The 17839-nt window shown below is 36.2% G+C and overlaps 5 protein-coding genes and 1 long non-coding RNA gene across 6 annotated transcripts; 1 reads left to right on the top strand and 5 right to left on the bottom strand.

Annotated features, from left to right (window-relative positions):
* Positions 1 to 1554: 1554 nt before the first annotated feature.
* On the bottom strand, positions 1555 to 2068 carry LOC131013223 (uncharacterized). Its single transcript, XR_009097594.1, has 3 exons — positions 1975 to 2068; positions 1796 to 1887; positions 1555 to 1712 (listed from the first exon to the last, which is right to left on the bottom strand). It is a non-coding gene; the product is annotated as an uncharacterized LOC131013223 (long non-coding RNA).
* Positions 2069 to 2154: 86 nt separating this feature from the next.
* On the bottom strand, positions 2155 to 2998 carry LOC131013222 (uncharacterized). Its single transcript, XM_057941296.1, has 4 exons — positions 2782 to 2998; positions 2530 to 2703; positions 2344 to 2451; positions 2155 to 2260 (listed from the first exon to the last, which is right to left on the bottom strand). Exons 1-4 carry the CDS (start codon positions 2949 to 2951, stop codon positions 2170 to 2172), a joined length of 543 nt encoding a protein of 180 aa, XP_057797279.1. The 5' UTR covers positions 2952 to 2998; the 3' UTR covers positions 2155 to 2169.
* A 68-nt stretch (positions 2999 to 3066) lies between these two features.
* Positions 3067 to 13505, bottom strand: LOC131008245 (uncharacterized). Its single transcript, XM_057935136.1, has 9 exons — positions 13168 to 13505; positions 12004 to 12088; positions 11613 to 11647; positions 10698 to 10798; positions 9491 to 9584; positions 3890 to 3954; positions 3704 to 3796; positions 3516 to 3632; positions 3067 to 3444 (listed from the first exon to the last, which is right to left on the bottom strand). The coding sequence occupies exons 6-9, from the start codon at positions 3905 to 3907 to the stop codon at positions 3067 to 3069; spliced, it is 606 nt and encodes a 201-aa protein (XP_057791119.1). The 5' UTR covers positions 3908 to 3954; positions 9491 to 9584; positions 10698 to 10798; positions 11613 to 11647; positions 12004 to 12088; positions 13168 to 13505.
* LOC131008244 (uncharacterized) lies at positions 4196 to 5559 on the top strand. The gene is made up of 2 exons (XM_057935135.1): positions 4196 to 4620; positions 5021 to 5559. Exons 1-2 carry the CDS (start codon positions 4196 to 4198, stop codon positions 5457 to 5459), a joined length of 864 nt encoding a protein of 287 aa, XP_057791118.1. The 3' UTR covers positions 5460 to 5559.
* Positions 6282 to 7446, bottom strand: LOC131013221 (uncharacterized). The gene is made up of 3 exons (XM_057941295.1): positions 7169 to 7446; positions 6958 to 7026; positions 6282 to 6695 (listed from the first exon to the last, which is right to left on the bottom strand). The coding sequence occupies exons 1-3, from the start codon at positions 7337 to 7339 to the stop codon at positions 6501 to 6503; spliced, it is 435 nt and encodes a 144-aa protein (XP_057797278.1). The 5' UTR covers positions 7340 to 7446; the 3' UTR covers positions 6282 to 6500.
* On the bottom strand, positions 7895 to 8317 carry LOC131008243 (uncharacterized). The gene has a single exon (XM_057935134.1). It carries the CDS (start codon positions 8315 to 8317, stop codon positions 7895 to 7897), a length of 423 nt encoding a protein of 140 aa, XP_057791117.1.
* Positions 13506 to 17839: the final 4334 nt, after the last annotated feature.

Raw genomic sequence — 17839 nt, 5'->3', positions numbered from 1 at the left:
TGTTGTTGTTGTTGTTGTTGTTATTAATTCGATTCCTATTAAAACTAGAACTCTTTTTATCATGTTTATTCCTTATCTTATTAGGAGATATACATATAATACAATCTTTATATTTATCAAAATTCTCTAGAAATTAGTATAAATAGAGGCACAATTATTACCCTAAGATTTCACCCATAGAACCCGAGGCAAGCATCAAGAATCGGTATTCTTTCTTTTCTGCTCCCTTTTATTTTCGTAAGTTTTAAATCTTAATTTTTCATGTTCATTCTTTTAGTCATGGTCAGAACTTGTTTTCACAAATTTCAAATAGTTGTAGCTTTTCACCTAAACAAATTTATATATATATAAATTCTTCACCATAACAAAATTGTACTTTCAAAGTCAAAACCCTAATTTTCCACTTTTGAAGAAATTCGCATATTCAAGGCAATAGTTTTTGTTGCTTTTCATTTTATTTTAGTTAGGTAAAAGGATTTTTCTTTTGATGAATTACGTAATCATAAATCTTTGATTTGTTTTTCCTTCTGTTTGATTTAAGAAACTTTTTTTTCCATATGCTTTTATATATATATATATATATATATATAGGGAGAGGTTCAAGAAAGAACCATAAATAAAAAAAGAACGGAGAACCATTTTCAGCCATTCGATTATCAAGATCTACGGTGGATGTATCATCTTGTTGGATTAATGCAGATCCTGGGTTCGAATCCCTGAAGGGAGCAATTCTTTTTTTATTTTTTTGAGTGCATTAATTTTAACAGCGAATGCATTAATTTTTACAGTGAATGCATTAGATTTGATGGTTCTCACGTTCTCATAAATAATGTAGTTCTCTCTAGAACCACACCATATATATATATATATATATATATATATATATATATATATATATATATATATATATATATAGGGTTGAGTTCAACAGAGAATTATCTTTTTATTCATCATGAACAAATCTATATATTTTACGAACAGATCAACATAACTAATGAACAGACGTATTTAGTAAAAATATAGAAAAACTCGCCACCAGCAGGATTCGAACCCGGGACAAATTGTTGTTCATGCGGTACATTGATCTGTTCACACTACAAGAAAAATGCTAATAGACAACATGCGAAGCGTGTCATCTATTTGAAAATCGCATGTCATGTATGTAGGTGTAGTCTATTTGAGGGCGCTAATAGACAACATGCGCATGCTCGTTGTCTATCAACTTATAGACAACATGCGCATGCGCGTTGTCTATCAGCTGTAGTCTATTTGAGGGCGCTAATAGACAACATGCGCATGCTCGTTGTCTATCAGCTAATAGACAACATGCGCATGCGCGTCGTCTATCAGCTAATAGACGACGCGTAATAGACGACGTGCATGCGCATGTTGACTATTAGCTGATAGACAACGCGCATGCGCTTGTTGTCTATTCGTTGAATTTTTTAATTTTTTATTTTTATTTTGCAATTATACTTAAATTTCCTATTTTTCAAATAAATATTTTAAGAAATCTAAAAATTCATAATAAATAATTTAAAATATATACACAAATAATAAAAAGGTCATTCATTAGTTTCAAAGTTAATTATCATCCTACATTGAAAAAGTATCCATCATACAAACATCCTACATCAAATCCAAAAAAATATTGTTGATCATAATACATGTGAGTAAAAAATGAGGTTACTTGAGTGTCAAAGTTACACCATCTGCATGATCAAAATATGAATGTATTAGTTTATAAACTTTAGATCTAAAAAATATTAAAGAATTAACTTTGTATCAAACTTACCATCATCAATCATCAATCGAACTTAGAAACTCTGCCCACTACTCTATCCTCATTTCATCAATCTCTTTTTTGGAATAACATCCTCCTGTGAACTATAAATACAAAATTGTGATCATTAGTAATACATCATAAATGAAACCTTGAACTAAAATTTGATTAAAATTCTAAATTATAATTACCAACGTAGCTAATGGGAGAGAGTGATCGGATACAAGATTGTCAAAGACATCTCTCATGAATCGCATAACATAGAATCCACATTGTGCTCCATCAAAAAAAAAAAAAAAACATTGTGCTCCATCAGGTTGTTGTGGAGCCTGTGTCACAAATAATAAAGTAGTAAACCTACTATTTGATCGAAGTGAAACATAATGTTAAGGTAAGGAATTACATACATTGATCGTTTCCCACGAAGGATTCTTCATCCCTCTTGTTCCTATGCTCATGTTGAACATTTTCATGGCTCTACACATTAGAATACACATTAGAATACACATTAAAATATAATACTAATTAAGTTTTTTTTTTTAAAAAACGATAAATCTTACAACGTCATCATGCTCTTCCAATCCTCAACATGGGTACCATCTAACAATGGATCCAACGCATATACAGTTTCTTTATGTGGATCAATCACCAAAAGAATCCAATGCCAACTAATAAAAAATTTAATAGTTATACCATCAAGTATCATAATCATTTTAATTAAAACAAACTTAATCATTTTCACGTACCCTACATTGCATGGCATCATAACAAGTTGATTGTTTTTGGTACCAATCAACCTCTGGCCTAACCTACTCGCTTGTTCGTTTTGGTCAACACTTGGATCGCATGATACCAAATATGGATCAACAAATCGAATTCTATCAAGAATGTTTGAAGCCTCACACTCCTTGTATAAGTGCCTTTAAATTATTGCAAGCAAATTAGAAACTTATGAACAATATCAAATATTTTTAACTAATGAATTATAAAAGACTTACCATATGTAGACACAAATGCTCGATGCTGCGATAGGCTCCAATTCACACATTTTGTGGATTTCATCAAATTCAACAAAAACTTCTCGATTATTACCAAAGACATTAGGATCCAAGGTGAATTGAATAGTGCGACCACCATTGAGTGCAACACTTGCGTATTTGTGCAACATCTTTAATGTCGTTGGTACATCGGTTGCCTTCAACTTCAATGTAGCCTTCACATCCTTTTTTGACTGGAATGTTGAATAATTAACAACTATAAAGTAATATTATATAAGTTAAAAGTTATACCTTAGTTCTCGGTGTTTTGACCAACGACAAGACATTGTCACGAGGAACTTCCTCAACATCATCATCAACTTCAACACAATGCTCATTCTTCACAGAACAACTGCCCTTCTCCTCACTTTCTTTGTTCATCATCATTTGTTGTTGAAGCTCCAATATTTTGGCGTTCATCTCAGCCATTTGTTTTTTCATTTCTTGCACTTCATTCCCTTTTTCACTTTCACTTTTCTTGTAATAAGTCGTTGGAGTAACATATGCACCAACACCTCTCACACGACCACGCTGTTCGGGCTTCCCAATTGCTTGTGTAAGGACATCATCACTTGGTCCACTACTGGTAAACACACCATCATGCTTTTGTCGTAGGTAAACATCCTACAAAGCAAATTGTTAACAAAGTAAGTAATAACAATTAAATTAAATATTTTGCAATCATAAATACTTACAATCTTTGAAACTGTTTCTATCAACATTTCACCCTCAAATTCCCCTTTCTTGTTTGCTCGTGCTTGCTTCCACAAAAGTGTTCTATCAGATTCATAATCACCTGTCAATTGCTCCTTCTACAAAGGATAAATTACTAATATTAGTGTTAGTATTATATTTAAAATCATACAACTTATTGAAATATTACCATTTCTTCCCGTAAGCCGGCATATCCCTTGCGCGAAACATGATGAGGATATACATTTTGTCTTCGCGTCGCCGTTAGCTCTTTGCTTTTTTTCTAAAAAGTTCATAAAAACATGAACTAATATTTAACATAAAAATTAGATAAACAATATTTAACATAAATCCACACAAATACTAAGTATCTTACCCGAGATTCTTCTGACATACGAGTAATGACAAAATCCTTCCAATCATCTTGTGGAATTATATATTCTGGTGGAGGATGATACAACAACTCAGGCTGATCATGGTAGTTGATATGGAGAATAGGTTGGGGAATGGCTCGTTCCATTCCATTTGTTGCTGTGGTGATGGCTTGGAGCCGATTATGTGCTATTTGTGTTTATGTGTTTGTGTAAGAAATAGGCACAAGTAATCATAAATATTTGTGAAATTTATAGGTTAAGTAAAATGACATATGTTTTTTTTAATGCCCACTCTTAAGGTAATCAAAATGGATAAAGGTTGGATGTCCAAAAATAGATTATCAAACGAGTACGAAGTAGGAGTGGAGTCTTTCTTGCAGTTTGCCGTTAAAAATGGGAAAAATCCCAATGCTATGCCTTGTCCTTGTGTCAAGTGTGGCAATCTACGCGAGAAGGATGTCAAAACCATAAGAGCGCATCTCACATATAATGGCATGGATTTAACATACGTTAGTTGGATTTTTCATGGGGAGAGAAGTAGACCTAACACAAGCAATAAAGAAGAAGAAGAGAGCAGTGTGGGTCATGATTTTTATTCGGATGAGCCAGTAGACATGGTGCATGATGCATATGTTGACAATCCAACTCATTTTCATAGACTGCTCGAGGAAGCTGAAATGCCATTATATTACTCCTCATCATTTTGTTCGATGATAGATTTACATAATTATTTGTAATTTGAGTATTAATTAATCAAAGTTAATAGTTTGTGTCAAAATTTAAAAAATAGTGCTAGTTTATGATACTTATCCCATGCCTAGTTAACATTTATCTTGAATTATGAGACTGATGCAATGATGTTTGCAAATAAATAGAAAGAGGGCCAAAAATATATCATAGCCCACTAAGAAATTGTAGAACTGAAATCAATTTTTATTTTTCCAATCGTAAATTGAAAACTATTATGACCAATTTTTTTTAATTGATTTTACATCCTGATTCAAATTGTAAATTATAGCACTGGACACACTAATAAAAGCATCAGTTAAATTTTAGTATTACATCAACCATTTAATTTTCAAGAACAGTTTTTCTGGGAGAGGGAGAGGAACTTTGATAGACAAGAATTGAAGTCCCAAATCATTTTGGATAGACGCCATTGAAGACATCTTCGATTCTTCGCTAAATCTTGAGGATTCCCACTTGAGAGAAGGCTACGACGAGGGCTACGCTGACGGCATAATCTCAGGCAAGGGAGAGGGCCAACAAGTCGGGCTGAAAACCGGGTTCGAAACGGGCGAGGAATTGGGCTTTTACCGCGGCTGCGTCGCCGTCTGGAGCTCCGCCATCCGGGCCGACCCGAATTTCATGTCTGCCCGAATTCAGAAGACAATCAAGCAGATGGATGAATTGCTTCGGAATTACCCAATGCTCGAGCCGGAAAACGAGTCCGTCTCCGACGCCATGGATGCTCTGCGCCTCAAATTTAGGGTTATTTGTGCTAGCTTGAATCTCAAATTGGAGTACAAGGGTTATCCCAAGGCATCCGATGCTGGAGATATTGGGTTTTGATGCTTACCGCCAACTGTTTGATTTATGTCCTACGAGAGGATTTTGATGATTGCTTCATTGTGAAGTTGCATTATACTATATGTCTACCTATCGTTTTACATTTTGTGTTCTGCTCTGATTTGATACATAAGCTTTTCATTTGAGGAGTGATGAGAGCTAACAATCTCTTGCCTTTCCACATATGATCATTTTGTTATAGAGTTTGTGTGTGTGTATATATATATATGTGTGTTTGATGCAATTCATTAGTACTAAATGTGCTCAATATATCTAATGAAGTTATTTAGTTTGGAAGGCCTCTAGTTTTATAGAGATTGGACGGGCATCCAGATGTGTATTGGCATAACATATGGCAGAGTAATTATAGAGATTGCTTGCATTGGTGCATGTCTGGCCCGGTCGATACATGGAGCCAGCTTCTGCTCCCGATGATCGTAAACTCATCACCAAAATAACTGGGGGAAATTCCGAGCATATCTATTTTGTTGCAAATATATTGACGAAATATGTTGTAATTACAATGATTTGTAAAACATTTGAGAATTAAAATTGGGTCCAAGTTGGTGAAACCAGCAGAGAAAAGTAGGATACCTGATCATCATCACCAGGCATAAGACAATTTTGATGAAAAAACATGGAGAAATATTATTAGCATTTAGTACCATAAAAAGGAGAAAGAAATGATAATGTAGGTAAAATTGAATTGAAAGTTGTTAGCTTCCACAAAACAGAGTAGGTTGGATTAATTGTTTGAACAAAGAATCCAACAATTACTTATGAAAAGCTGTAAAGTAGTGGAAAATTAAAGTGAACACAATGATCTACCTAACAAAAATCCCTCTTACTAAGTAGATAAAATAGAAATCCCTTCTAATTCTATTGTGGATGTTAGCAACAAGCTAGAATTATTAGAGTTAATACAGACTTCACTAACTATCAAACAAAAGCTATCAACTAATTCTAAATTTACGAATTTCCTGCTCAAGGTAAGCTAAAACTAGATGTTAGTTTGTACTATATTAGAACAACACAACTCAACATTCATGCTCCTCGATACTTTGTTATTGCTTCTCTAAATTGGTACCGAATGCAATGATCCTCCCTATTCAAACTGGCGGGCTGAAATGTGTGCTTGTCTGGTGGCCAAGAGCGTGATCGTGCCGCCAGAGGATTCCACCGACGATTCCTTGACATCGAACCAGACCTTGGCTCCCTGAGCTGGTTTATGACTTTAGTCTCTCATTTTTTTAAATACAAATGGGTCAGAGTCAGCAATGTGGATATGTATTTGGGTAGGATACAAACCGGGTGTATGGTACATCCGATTGTACAAAACATTTTGGTTTTAATTTTAGCCAAAAGCATACAATAATAAGAAATTATAATCATATAGATAAAAACTATGATGTTCCAATAATTATGGCAGCGGAACAAGAAAAAGAGATGAGTGCTACAACAATTTGCACGTAGAGAATGGAAAAGGTGAAAGATATATTACAGGTATGATGCCATCACCAATATGCAGCTTTGTCAACTCTGTTGCTGTTATCTTTAGCTTCTCAGCAGCCTGAAAATAAAAGATAGAGAGAGAAAAAAGAAGTCAATAAGTTATAACTAGAAGATCTCTTCCTGACAAAGAGAAGTGGGAACACTGAGTGTTACTTTATCACATTGCATTACTAATAAAAACATGATCTATTCACATATACCCATGAGGGGTAGTTGCGCTGAATATTCTCTTTCGTGTTCCTTCCCTTCTGATGGCCCACGAACATGTAGCTTCTGCCATTTACGGGTGACACAGCAGGATCATCGTATCCAGCTCGATCACCATGAAGCTCTACGAACTGAATCCTGAGCATTATAATACATAAAGACATGCATGACAGTCACCAGTTTCATCCTCAAGTAGGAATTCCATGTTTCTGAAACCACTCGGGCTACATCCTTTTGTTGACAAAGATTCTTGAGCAAAGGAATGTCAGCAAGGTTACATCACATGACATAACAATTCAACAATTGTCGTTAAATAATATTTTGGAGAGGTAAGTCTCAAATGGTTAGTTTCTAAGGTTACAAAATTCCCATGATTCACTAGCAACAGAAGTAAAGCAGATGGTGACATGATAAAACTAGAGGCCTTCCAAACTAAATAACTTCATTAGATATATTGAGCACATTTAGTACTAATGAATTGCATCAAACACACATATATATATATACACACACACAAACTCTATAACAAAATGATCATATGTGGAAAGGCAAGAGATTGTTAGCTCTCATCACTCCTCAAATGAAAAGCTTATGTATCAAATCAGAGCAGAACACAAAATGTAAAACGATAGGTAGACATATAGTATAATGCAACTTCACAATGAAGCAATCATCAAAATCCTCTCGTAGGACATACATCAAACAGTTGGCGGTAAGCATCAAAACCCAATATCTCCAGCATCGGATGCCTTGGGATAACCCTTGTACTCCAATTTGAGATTCAAGCTAGCACAAATAACCCTAAATTTGAGGCGCAGAGCATCCATGGCGTCGGAGACGGACTCGTTTTCCGGCTCGAGCATTGGGTAATTCCGAAGCAATTCATCCATCTGCTTGATTGTCTTCTGAATTCGGGCAGACATGAAATTCGGGTCGGCCCGGATGGCGGAGCTCCAGACGGCGACGCAGCCGCGGTAAAAGCCCAATTCCTCGCCCGTTTCGAACCCGGTTTTCAGCCCGACTTGTTGGCCCTCTCCCTTGCCTGAGATTATGCCGTCAGCGTAGCCCTCGTCGTAGCCTTCTCTCAAGTGGGAATCCTCAAGATTTAGCGAAGAATCGAAGATGTCTTCAATGGCGTCCATCCAAAATGATTTGGGACTTCAATTCTTGTCTATCAAAGTTCCTCTCCCTCTCCCAGAAAAACTGTTCTTGAAAATTAAATGGTTGATGTAATACTAAAATTTAACTGATGCTTTTATTAGTGTGTCCAGTGCTATAATTTACAATTTGGATCAGGATGTAAAATCAATTAAAAAAAATTGGTCATAATAGTTTTCAATTTACAATTGGAAAAATAAAAATTGATTTCAGTTCTACAATTTCTTAGTGGGCTATGATATATTTTTGGCCCTCTTTCTATTTATTTGCAAACATCATTGCATCAGTCTCATAATTCAAGATAAATGTTAACTAGGCATGGGATACGTATCATAAACTAGCACTATTTTTTAAATTTTGACACAAACTATTAACTTTGATTAATTAATACTCAAATTACAAATAATTATGTAAATCTATCATTGAACAAAATGATGAGGAGTAATATAATGGCATTTCAGCTTCCTCGAGCAGTCTATGAAAATGAGTTGGATTGTCAACATATGCATCATGCACCATGTCTACTGGCTCATCCGAATAAAAATCATGACCCACACTGCTCTCTTCTTCTTCTTTATTGCTTGTGTTAGGTCTACTTCTCTCCCCATGAAAAATCCAACTAACGTATGTTAAATCCATGCCATTATATGTGAGATGCGCTCTTATGGTTTTGACATCCTTCTCGCGTAGATTGCCACACTTGACACAAGGACAAGGCATAGCATTGGGATTTTTCCCATTTTTAACGGCAAACTGCAAGAAAGACTCCACTCCTACTTCGTACTCGTTTGATAATCTATTTTTGGACATCCAACCTTTATCCATTTTGATTACCTTAAGAGTGGGCATTAAAAAAAACATGTGTCATTTTACTTAACCTATAAATTTCACAAATATTTATGATTACTTGTGCCTATTTCTTACACAAACACATAAACACAAATAGCACATAATCGGCTCCAAGCCATCACCACATCAACAAATGGAATGGAACGAGCCATTCCCCAACCTATTCTTCATATCAACTACCTAGATACATGCTTATCTACAGTGTTTACATAACCATGGTGCAAAAATAACCTAGATACATGCTTATCTAATCATGGTTGCCATTTGAACCATGGTGAAAACATAAAAGCAAGATATAGTAAACTTACCATTGAAGCTTATCCCTTTCTTGTCGATTCTCTTCCAAATGGATGAATAAACACTTTCTGAAATTCCTCCCACAATTTAACAAAACACCAACACCTATTTAAGAAAGTATAGATTAATTGCCTATCAATTTAAATACAAATCAATATCTTTAATCAAATAAATGTATCCAACAATACATTTAAAGGGAGAAATATATAGGTAATTAAAGATATGTAATTAAAGATAGGTAATCAAATAAATGTATCCAACAATACATTTTTTCCCATGATATTTTGAATATATCTAGCTATAATTTATGAATAAGAACAAAATCCAATATCACTACAACCATCACTATCCCAAATCAGAAACAATAAATGTGAAGAATGTGTGTTTGATTTTTTGTTGCTTTGAGTTTAGACTCCACGTTATTTTTTTAAGACGCGGAGAAATTCCTGTTAGTGTGATTTGGAATTTTATTAATATAATATTGATTCATCATTTCACTTATTAATCCCGATTTCATTCTGTTCATTTAGACATATAATACAAACACACATATATTTTAATTATTTCTCTTATAATTTATTTGTGTTTAATGTTAATATGTTATCAACTGTTTCCAAGAAAAGCAAGAAAAAACATAAAGTGATTATTATTATTATCAGTAAAATTCTTATCTGGAAAGAAATATTACAAACGACATTTCTGAAATTAAATGGTATTTTATTAACTACAAATAAAGTAAAAATCGTGGATCTTTTTATGAGTAATTTTGAATGAAATGCAGTACCTGCCCAACTAAATTAAGAAAAAACTTGATCGTGAAGATTATGTGCGTTGGGAGATTTAACCTTTAATTGTCCAACAAAAAGCTTTACTACACACTTGTAGACCACAAGATAAAGCAAAAGATTGTACCAACTACGAAGCAGTAGTCAAATATAGCTAGGTTTGTTTTAGATTAATTTCATTATTTAGTAAAGTTGAAATTAAAATATCATGAATTCATAGTAATGTTTTTCTTTTAGTGTTAAGTAGTTTGCGTAAAAAAGATGTGGCTGGTTGAAAATGGATAGTAGAATACTAGAATTAGCTCCTCATCTCTAAAACACACCACATAGACACTACTAAAGAAATGATAGAATGGAGATAATGATAAGGGGATCAGATCTCAACCAGCACCATGAGAAAATAGATCACAAATTCAGACGAGAAGATGCCAACCTGAATGAAATCCAATCCGATTGAGGCTCACGAGGAAAAGTGATGATGCGCTTTGTATCTGGAAAAAGATGCTTTAAAATGTTTGCAGTCCTCTGACCAAGCTGAAAAAATTAACAAATCCATGAAGATCAGCCTTCTGTTGACCAAGATGCCAAAGTTTAATAAATCAATTACAATTATCCATTCAAGTCAAATTTAACATCATCAAGCATCTAGAGACAGAATAATGGAACAATCAAGAACCACTCAAGCAAGTGAGCTGCAGAACCCCAGATGATGGAGAATACTTGAATGAATTCATCAAGTATTTAGTTCATCTTTTTGTTGACAAATTTCATGCAAACAAACTTGGATACAGCAATGTATATCCTCATCATGTTTTATCAAATGCAAACAAACTTGGATACATCGTCATCTTATTGAAATATTACCACTAATTATAATATCAGCAAAAGAACCAGCAAACTTGGAATGGCAAAGTTCACACAACTCTTGGATACAGCAACATCTAAGAGATACATATATGCAGCATTATTAGCCCGATACAAACATTAATATTAAATCGAAATCGGAAAACCAAAAATCTCACACCAAAAATCTCAAAAATCAGCATCCGCATATACAAAAACAAAATAAAAAACACCTAAACGTTAAATCCAACTAAATCAAGTCAAGTAATTCACCATTAACCAATATTCATCAAATTCAGCAACAAAAAATGCAAGAACAAATGAGCAAGAGAGAGATTATTGTGACACCCAAATCCAATTTAAATTTAAATGAAAACGCACGCGGAAAATCATGACTATAAATAAATATATAATGTGGAAATAAAGAAATAAATATTTTGTTTAAAATACTTTACTTAACATAACATTTTTTTAAGTAAAACTAAATTCAAAATATTTGACTCACCATTCGACCTTCCACGCGCCTCCGGCCTTTAAAACCTGAAAATGTTAAGTATGAGATGAGCATACAGAATATACTCAGTGTGGGAAACATGCAATCATTGTCCAAGTTAATAAAATGAGAATCACATATGATCAATACATTCGTAACTGAAAGTCGCACGGTGGCATACCAAGGACCTTTCCGTCCTGGACCGATTTAGCCGGCCCCTGGCAACTGGTTGCAGCCATAACTTTAACATAATATTGCATTGTGGCATACCAAGGATCTTTCCATCCTGGACCCATTCAACGGGCCCCTAGCGATATAATTTAATGCAACTCACATATGGTAAACACATAATATTAAAATGGACAAAGATTAACCACAGCATGAACTGAAATAAATCCCACACCTGAGACTTGAACTTGAACTTCAACTTCAACTTGAATGCTAACTTGAGTAATTCAATTAAAATACATATCCTAGTCGCGCCGCACCTAGTCAGATAAATTCAAATAATAAAATATAAGGACCTAATTGAACTTTTAGAGAATAATTTAAACTATAGGATCATATAAAAATAATTGATCTAATAAATTATAAAATAACTTTTCTTATAAAAGATTTGAGCTCAAAATTTAATTAAAACTAAGTTTAAATTAATAATACAAGTCCAAATATGACATTCTTTGTAAAATAATATGCAAATGCAAGCCTTTTGATAAAATAAATTAGTGTAATAGTTAATCAAATTATAGCCCAATCATTTAATAAATCTGAGCCCATTTAAAAACAAACTATCCTAGGCCCAAGCCCATTCTTTCCCTTCACCCTAATTTAATCACTCCCACCACACACATATCATCTTACGCAGCTCACACACACAACTCACGCACCCTCTTCACTCCCTCTCTCTCAGCCGATCTGCGCCCTCCTGCCGCCGCCACCGGACGGCAGCGCCGTCCCCGGAGGCCGGCGGCTCCGCCTCCTTCCTCTCTCCTGTCCGACCGCAACGCCACCCCGCCGTCCCTGTATCAACAGAGGCGCGCCCAGCCGCCTCCCCTTCCAGTACTGCCGCCGCCACCCTCTCTCCCTTTCCTCACCTCTAGTCTCCCTCTCACTCTCTCCCACCGCACCCAACAGCGGCGTCCACCCTTCTCCGGCGACCCTCGCCGCCAGCCACCACCCTCTCCTGCCCGGCATCACCTTCACCCTCCTCTCTCCCTCGTTTGGTCAACAGCAGCAGTCCTTCAGCAGCCCTCTCCCCGACCGGAACAGCCCAGCAGCGGTCAAGGCCACCGCGCCGCCGCCTCCGCCTCTCACATGCAGCGGCGGTCATGGCTCCGGCGAGCAACTCCTCACCCCAACTCATCCCAACTCCCTTATCAATCTAAGTTTCTAAATCTGAGTTTCTTTCTTGTAAAATTCGATGAATATGCATCTGCTGTTTAATAGTTTTCTAAAAGAAATAATTTTTCTAAAAGAGAAGAAGAATTCATGGGGGGTTGGTTTATGCAGAAAAATAGGATAGTTGATGTACTGAAAATAGCTATAAATAATGAAAACTTAAAATTACCATTTGAAACTCTGCAGTGAGAAATAGCAGAATGCGGAATGAGTACTATGGGGAAGAGAATCAGATGGAAAAGTCGGTGATTTGCTTCTGAATTGAGAGATGATAAAGTGGGGTTTAAATAGGATAAATTACTTGCTCTTCAAGAATTTGAAAGTGAAATATGTGGCTGAGTAATTGAACTTGCTGTTCAAGATTGAATGTTTTTCAAGATCAGGTTTAATCGATACATGAAAATATCAAAAAATTTGTGGCTGAAGAGTAAAATCATGGGGCTGAAAAAGGAAAAGAGAAATTAAGTGGCTGAAGATGAAAATACGTATATGCTCAAAAGCAAGTGTCAGTAAAGTTAATGAATAAATATTGATGATTTACTAAATGTGATGGGCTCATATTGGACTATTTTAGCCCAATAATGGTAAGTAAATAAATAAGAATTAAGGCCCAAATATAGGAAATTATACGATTATGTATATCATGGCCCAAATATTTTAGATAAAATTTTCTATTTACTAAAATTAAAATTTGTAAACTTAAAACTATCTATTTAACTAGGGGCGCGACTAGACAATTTATCACAACTCGACTTATAAATATATATATATTTTAATAACTCGAGAATATAATAATTTTCAAATAAAATTTGCAAAGGAAGTAAACGGTTTTGGGCTGTGACAATTATTGCCTAAAATAAAATATGAAGATGGTTAATTACCCTCAAAATCAAGATCAGAAATCCCAGATGAGCCTAAGCCGATGGATCCAATTGAGCCTTGCGATGATGAGATTTCATATCCATTGCTCACACCTTCATTACAGCACTCCTTCTCCTTGTGCTGCACTCTCACATTCCTCACGGCGGCAGCACAATATCGCGGCAAGAGCCTCGCGGTGGTGGCTCTTCACGGCGGTGGCAAGGGCTTCGCCTAATCCATTCGCGGAGGCGGAGGTGGGCGGCAAAATCGATCGACGAGGGGGGTGAGGCGTCAGGTGGTGCGGTGGGCGAAGCGCCGGTGGGTGCGACAGTGGCTGGTGCGACGGACGGTGGCTGGAATAGTGACGGACGGCGGAGACTTTGCTTGAAATTTCAAACTTACGAAATTTGGGAGAGCGGCGGCGCGAGAGAGTGAAGGGAAACACCTAAACCTAATTTGAAATTTCAGACTCACGACAGGCCCATTGCACGTCGTCTATTGTATTAAAGACGACGCGCGCCTTCCCGCGTCGTGTATTAGCGCCTCACCATGCACATAGACGACATGCTGCTCATTTGCGTAGTCTATGACCTGCGTTAATAGACGACAAACCTCGAATGCGTTGTCTATTATATGAATAGACAACGCGGCGGTGGCGCGTCGTCTATGACCGCATATTATAGACGATGCGGCCCATCTTCGTGTCGTCTATTCATATAATAGACGACGTGTTTTGTGGTATGTCGTGTAATAGCTCGGTCATAGACAACATACAAGAGGAAACGCGTCGTCTATTGACATATAGACGACATTTTTCATTGCGTGTTGTCTATAATGCGTCATCTATTATCACAATTCTTGTAGTGTCATTAAAATTATAGATCTGTTCGTTTTTATTTTACGAATTCTCTATTCTCCACAATATTTAGCTTCTCTGTTGAACCCTTCTCTCTCTCTCTCTCTATATATATATATATATATACACAAGATTTTATAATTTGGTTTATAGGATTTTAGTTTATGTTATTGTAGGATTTTTTTTTTTTTTTTGAAGCATTGTATTATTTAATTAGGTGCGGTGCAATTAGGATTCTCAAATTCGATTTTGATTTATTAGCTTCGAGATTTAAGGTGAGGGATTTTACGCTTATTCATATGGTTATATATGTTTTTATTATCGTGTTTGATTACTTGTTTACGTGCATCTTATGACTATGTTGTTATGTGCGAACATGGGACCTAAGCCATTGATCTATGTTGATAAGTTGATCATGGGACCTAAGCCATTGATCTATGTATGTGTTTGGTCATGGGACTTAAGCCATCGACTCAAACTATGGTTATGTTTGTCAAGGGGCTCCGGTCTCTTGGCGTATGTTTGCAAGTATGATAACGTGATTTGATTACATATGTGACGTATATGGATATTTTCATTATGTTCCTCACTGAGTATATTTTTCAATATGCTCACCCCTTATCTTTTTCAGTTTTGCAGTTTCAGAGTCGAAGTGGCCATGGAAGTGGAGAATGACTAGGGATAAGGATTTTACATTGAACATTTTAGTTGAACTTGTTAAGTTTTATTTTATTTTATTTTATTTTTATTTTTATTTTATGATACTACTTTAGTTTTGGCAAGTTGACTTTGACATTAGTTTAAATTTTCTTTATAAATCAAGAAATTATTATTATACTATCTTTTGTTCTCTAATTTTTTTAAATAGTAAAGTTTATGAAAATTGGGGTGTTACAATATATTACTTATCTTTTATATATACTAAAGGGAAAATTGCACCTAAATACACAAATTTTGCCGAAAATTCATTTTTGACGCGATTCTAGGATTTTACATTTTAATACACCAATTTAAGAAGTTGTTCAATTTTGACGCAATTTTGAATTCCGGTGACCAGGATATTGACGTGGCAGCCGCAATCGCCACGTCACACACACACACACACACACACACACACACACTCCACCCTCTCTCTCTCACACCCCACTCTCTTTCTCTCTCTCTCCACACGTCAGCTTCCCCCCACCCCCCGGTCGGACCCTCCCCCTCCCCCAGAACATCGTCGTACCGCCGCCGTCGAGCCCCCAGCCGCAAACCCTCCCTCCCGCCGTCAGCCACTTCCCCCTCCCAGAACCGCGTCGCACCCGCCGCCACTTCCCTCACCGGCTTCCCCACCACCATCACTCTCTCTCACCGCCTCTTCCACCGCCGCCCCTGCTCTCCCCACCACCACACCTCTTCCTCCACCGCCTTTCCCCACCACCATCACAGATCCGTCGCCCCTACTCTTCCCCACCACCACACCTCTTCCTCCACCGCCTTGCCCACCACCGCACTCCCCACGACTCTCTCCCTCCACCGCCCTTCCCCACCAACAAAATCGACAAGGGATTAGGGCTCGATTTCTCCTCAAATCCAAAATCCAAAACCCAAAACCCGAATTCACCTCTGCAATTCCCCAATTCAGTACTCCGACAACGCGTTTCTGAGGACCACGACCCCGATTCAGTACTCCGACGATGGGCTCAGCAGTTGTGGGAGAAGTGGCGGCGGGTGGTGGGGGAAGAAAAAGGGTCCGACGCGGTGGGAGAAGGGGGAGGGTCCGATCGGCGGGGTGGGGGATGGGGGGAAGCTGACGTGTAGAGAGAGGGTGGAGTGTGTGTGTGTGTGTGACGTGGCGATTCCGGCTGCCACGTCAATATCCCGATCGCCGGAATTCAAAATTGTGTCAAAATTGAACAACTTCTTAAATTGGTGTATTAAAATGTAAAATCCTGGAATCGCGTCAAAAATGGATTTTCGGCAAAATTTGTGTATTTAGGTGCAATTTTCCCTATACTAAATCTATTTCATTCAAATACAGAATGGAAAATTTTGGATATATGGAACCATTTTCTCAGTTAAAACTCTTAATGCATAGGCATACTTAACATGTAGAATTTGCTTGAAAAAACTTATGAAAGATGATGAGAAATTTTATTGTGAGACTTGCCAAACTTTTGAAACCAGCTGTGGCAGACTAAGGTAATTTATATGTTAATTGTATTTTATTATTTGATACATAAAATATTGCATATTTCATATTTATAGAAAAAATACAGGTATAGGCCAAGGGTTGAAATAGCTGATGACTCTGGAGTAGCATCTTTTATTTTGTGGGATAGAGAATGTTTGCAATTAATTGGAAAGACAATAACAGAATTAAGTGTTGTAAGCTTTTCGAAATTTTACACATTACAAATATATAATTTTTGTTTGAAAGGTTTTAAAGTTTAATGTGACTACTAACTTTTTTTTATATTAAAACTTTTGCAATGTAAGTGCCTTAGATGATAAAATTGCTCTATTCAAGATTCATGCAAGGGTCGACGAAATAGAGATGGACAATGGTGCCTATACGGTGACAAAAGTGAATACAGATCCTGAAATGATGGCCAAATATAGCAACGAATCCAACAAATCAAAAAATGAAGGATCAAGTATCACAAACACAAGATCAAATGCGAATGCAATTGAATTGGTGGATTTGAGTGATGATGAGCAAGTCAACAAAAGAAAATCAAATTAAATCACACCGATCGTCATGAAACAGAAGAGTAGAAGAATTGTCATCAAGAAAGAGAAAAATTAACTGATTATATTTTTAGGATTAGTATGAAAGTAGTTCTAGGATTTCCCATTCCAACATTTGTTTCTAAGATTTCCCATTCCATTATTTCCATTACTAATTTCAAGGATTTTCCGTTCCAGCATTGTTACTAGGATTTCCAATTCAAGTTTAACTTCCTTAATTATGTTTCATATTGTTCTAATTATTTAACTATAAATTGTAACATAAAAAAATATATCAAGTTTGAATAATCATTAAAATAAATCTAATCACAAAGAGAAATTAAAATAAGATTGAAACAAATATCCATAGATATAAAATATATTCACTCAATAAATTATTGAGGAACATTTT

Source organism: Salvia miltiorrhiza, chromosome 2 (genome assembly GCF_028751815.1).
Source record: "Salvia miltiorrhiza cultivar Shanhuang (shh) chromosome 2, IMPLAD_Smil_shh, whole genome shotgun sequence".
Lineage (NCBI taxonomy): Eukaryota > Viridiplantae > Streptophyta > Magnoliopsida > Lamiales > Lamiaceae > Salvia > Salvia miltiorrhiza.
This window is presented reverse-complemented; position numbering and strand designations above follow the sequence as displayed.

What these genes read in the sequence shown, in the direction of transcription:
- LOC131013222 (XM_057941296.1), bottom strand. Translation starts at nt 2,951, where the DNA reads ATGTTGCACAAATACGCAAGTGTTGCACTCAATGGTGGTCGCACTATT. An exon ending in AGCATTTGTGTCTACATATG is followed by an intron (nt 2,704 to 2,781) that starts GTAAGTCTTTTA and finishes AATAATTTAAAG; the next exon opens with GCACTTATACAAGGAGTGTG. An exon ending in TGGAAGAGCATGATGACGTT is followed by an intron (nt 2,261 to 2,343) that starts GTAAGATTTATC and finishes TCTAATGTGTAG; the next exon opens with AGCCATGAAAATGTTCAACA.
- LOC131008245 (XM_057935136.1), bottom strand. An exon ending in CCGGCTTACGGGAAGAAATG is followed by an intron (nt 3,633 to 3,703) that starts GTAATATTTCAA and finishes TATCCTTTGTAG; the next exon opens with AAGGAGCAATTGACAGGTGA. An exon ending in TAGAAACAGTTTCAAAGATT is followed by an intron (nt 3,445 to 3,515) that starts GTAAGTATTTAT and finishes TTTGCTTTGTAG; the next exon opens with GATGTTTACCTACGACAAAA.
- LOC131008244 (XM_057935135.1), top strand. Translation starts at nt 4,196, where the DNA reads ATGGATAAAGGTTGGATGTCCAAAAATAGATTATCAAACGAGTACGAA. An exon ending in ATAGATTTACATAATTATTT is followed by an intron (nt 4,621 to 5,020) that starts GTAATTTGAGTA and finishes CAAGAATTGAAG; the next exon opens with TCCCAAATCATTTTGGATAG.
- LOC131013221 (XM_057941295.1), bottom strand. Translation starts at nt 7,339, where the DNA reads ATGTCTTTATGTATTATAATGCTCAGGATTCAGTTCGTAGAGCTTCAT. An exon ending in AGCGCAACTACCCCTCATGG is followed by an intron (nt 7,027 to 7,168) that starts GTATATGTGAAT and finishes TTTTATTTTCAG; the next exon opens with GCTGCTGAGAAGCTAAAGAT. An exon ending in TTGGTGATGGCATCATACCT is followed by an intron (nt 6,696 to 6,957) that starts GTAATATATCTT and finishes AAAAAATGAGAG; the next exon opens with ACTAAAGTCATAAACCAGCT.
- LOC131008243 (XM_057935134.1), bottom strand. Translation starts at nt 8,317, where the DNA reads ATGGACGCCATTGAAGACATCTTCGATTCTTCGCTAAATCTTGAGGAT.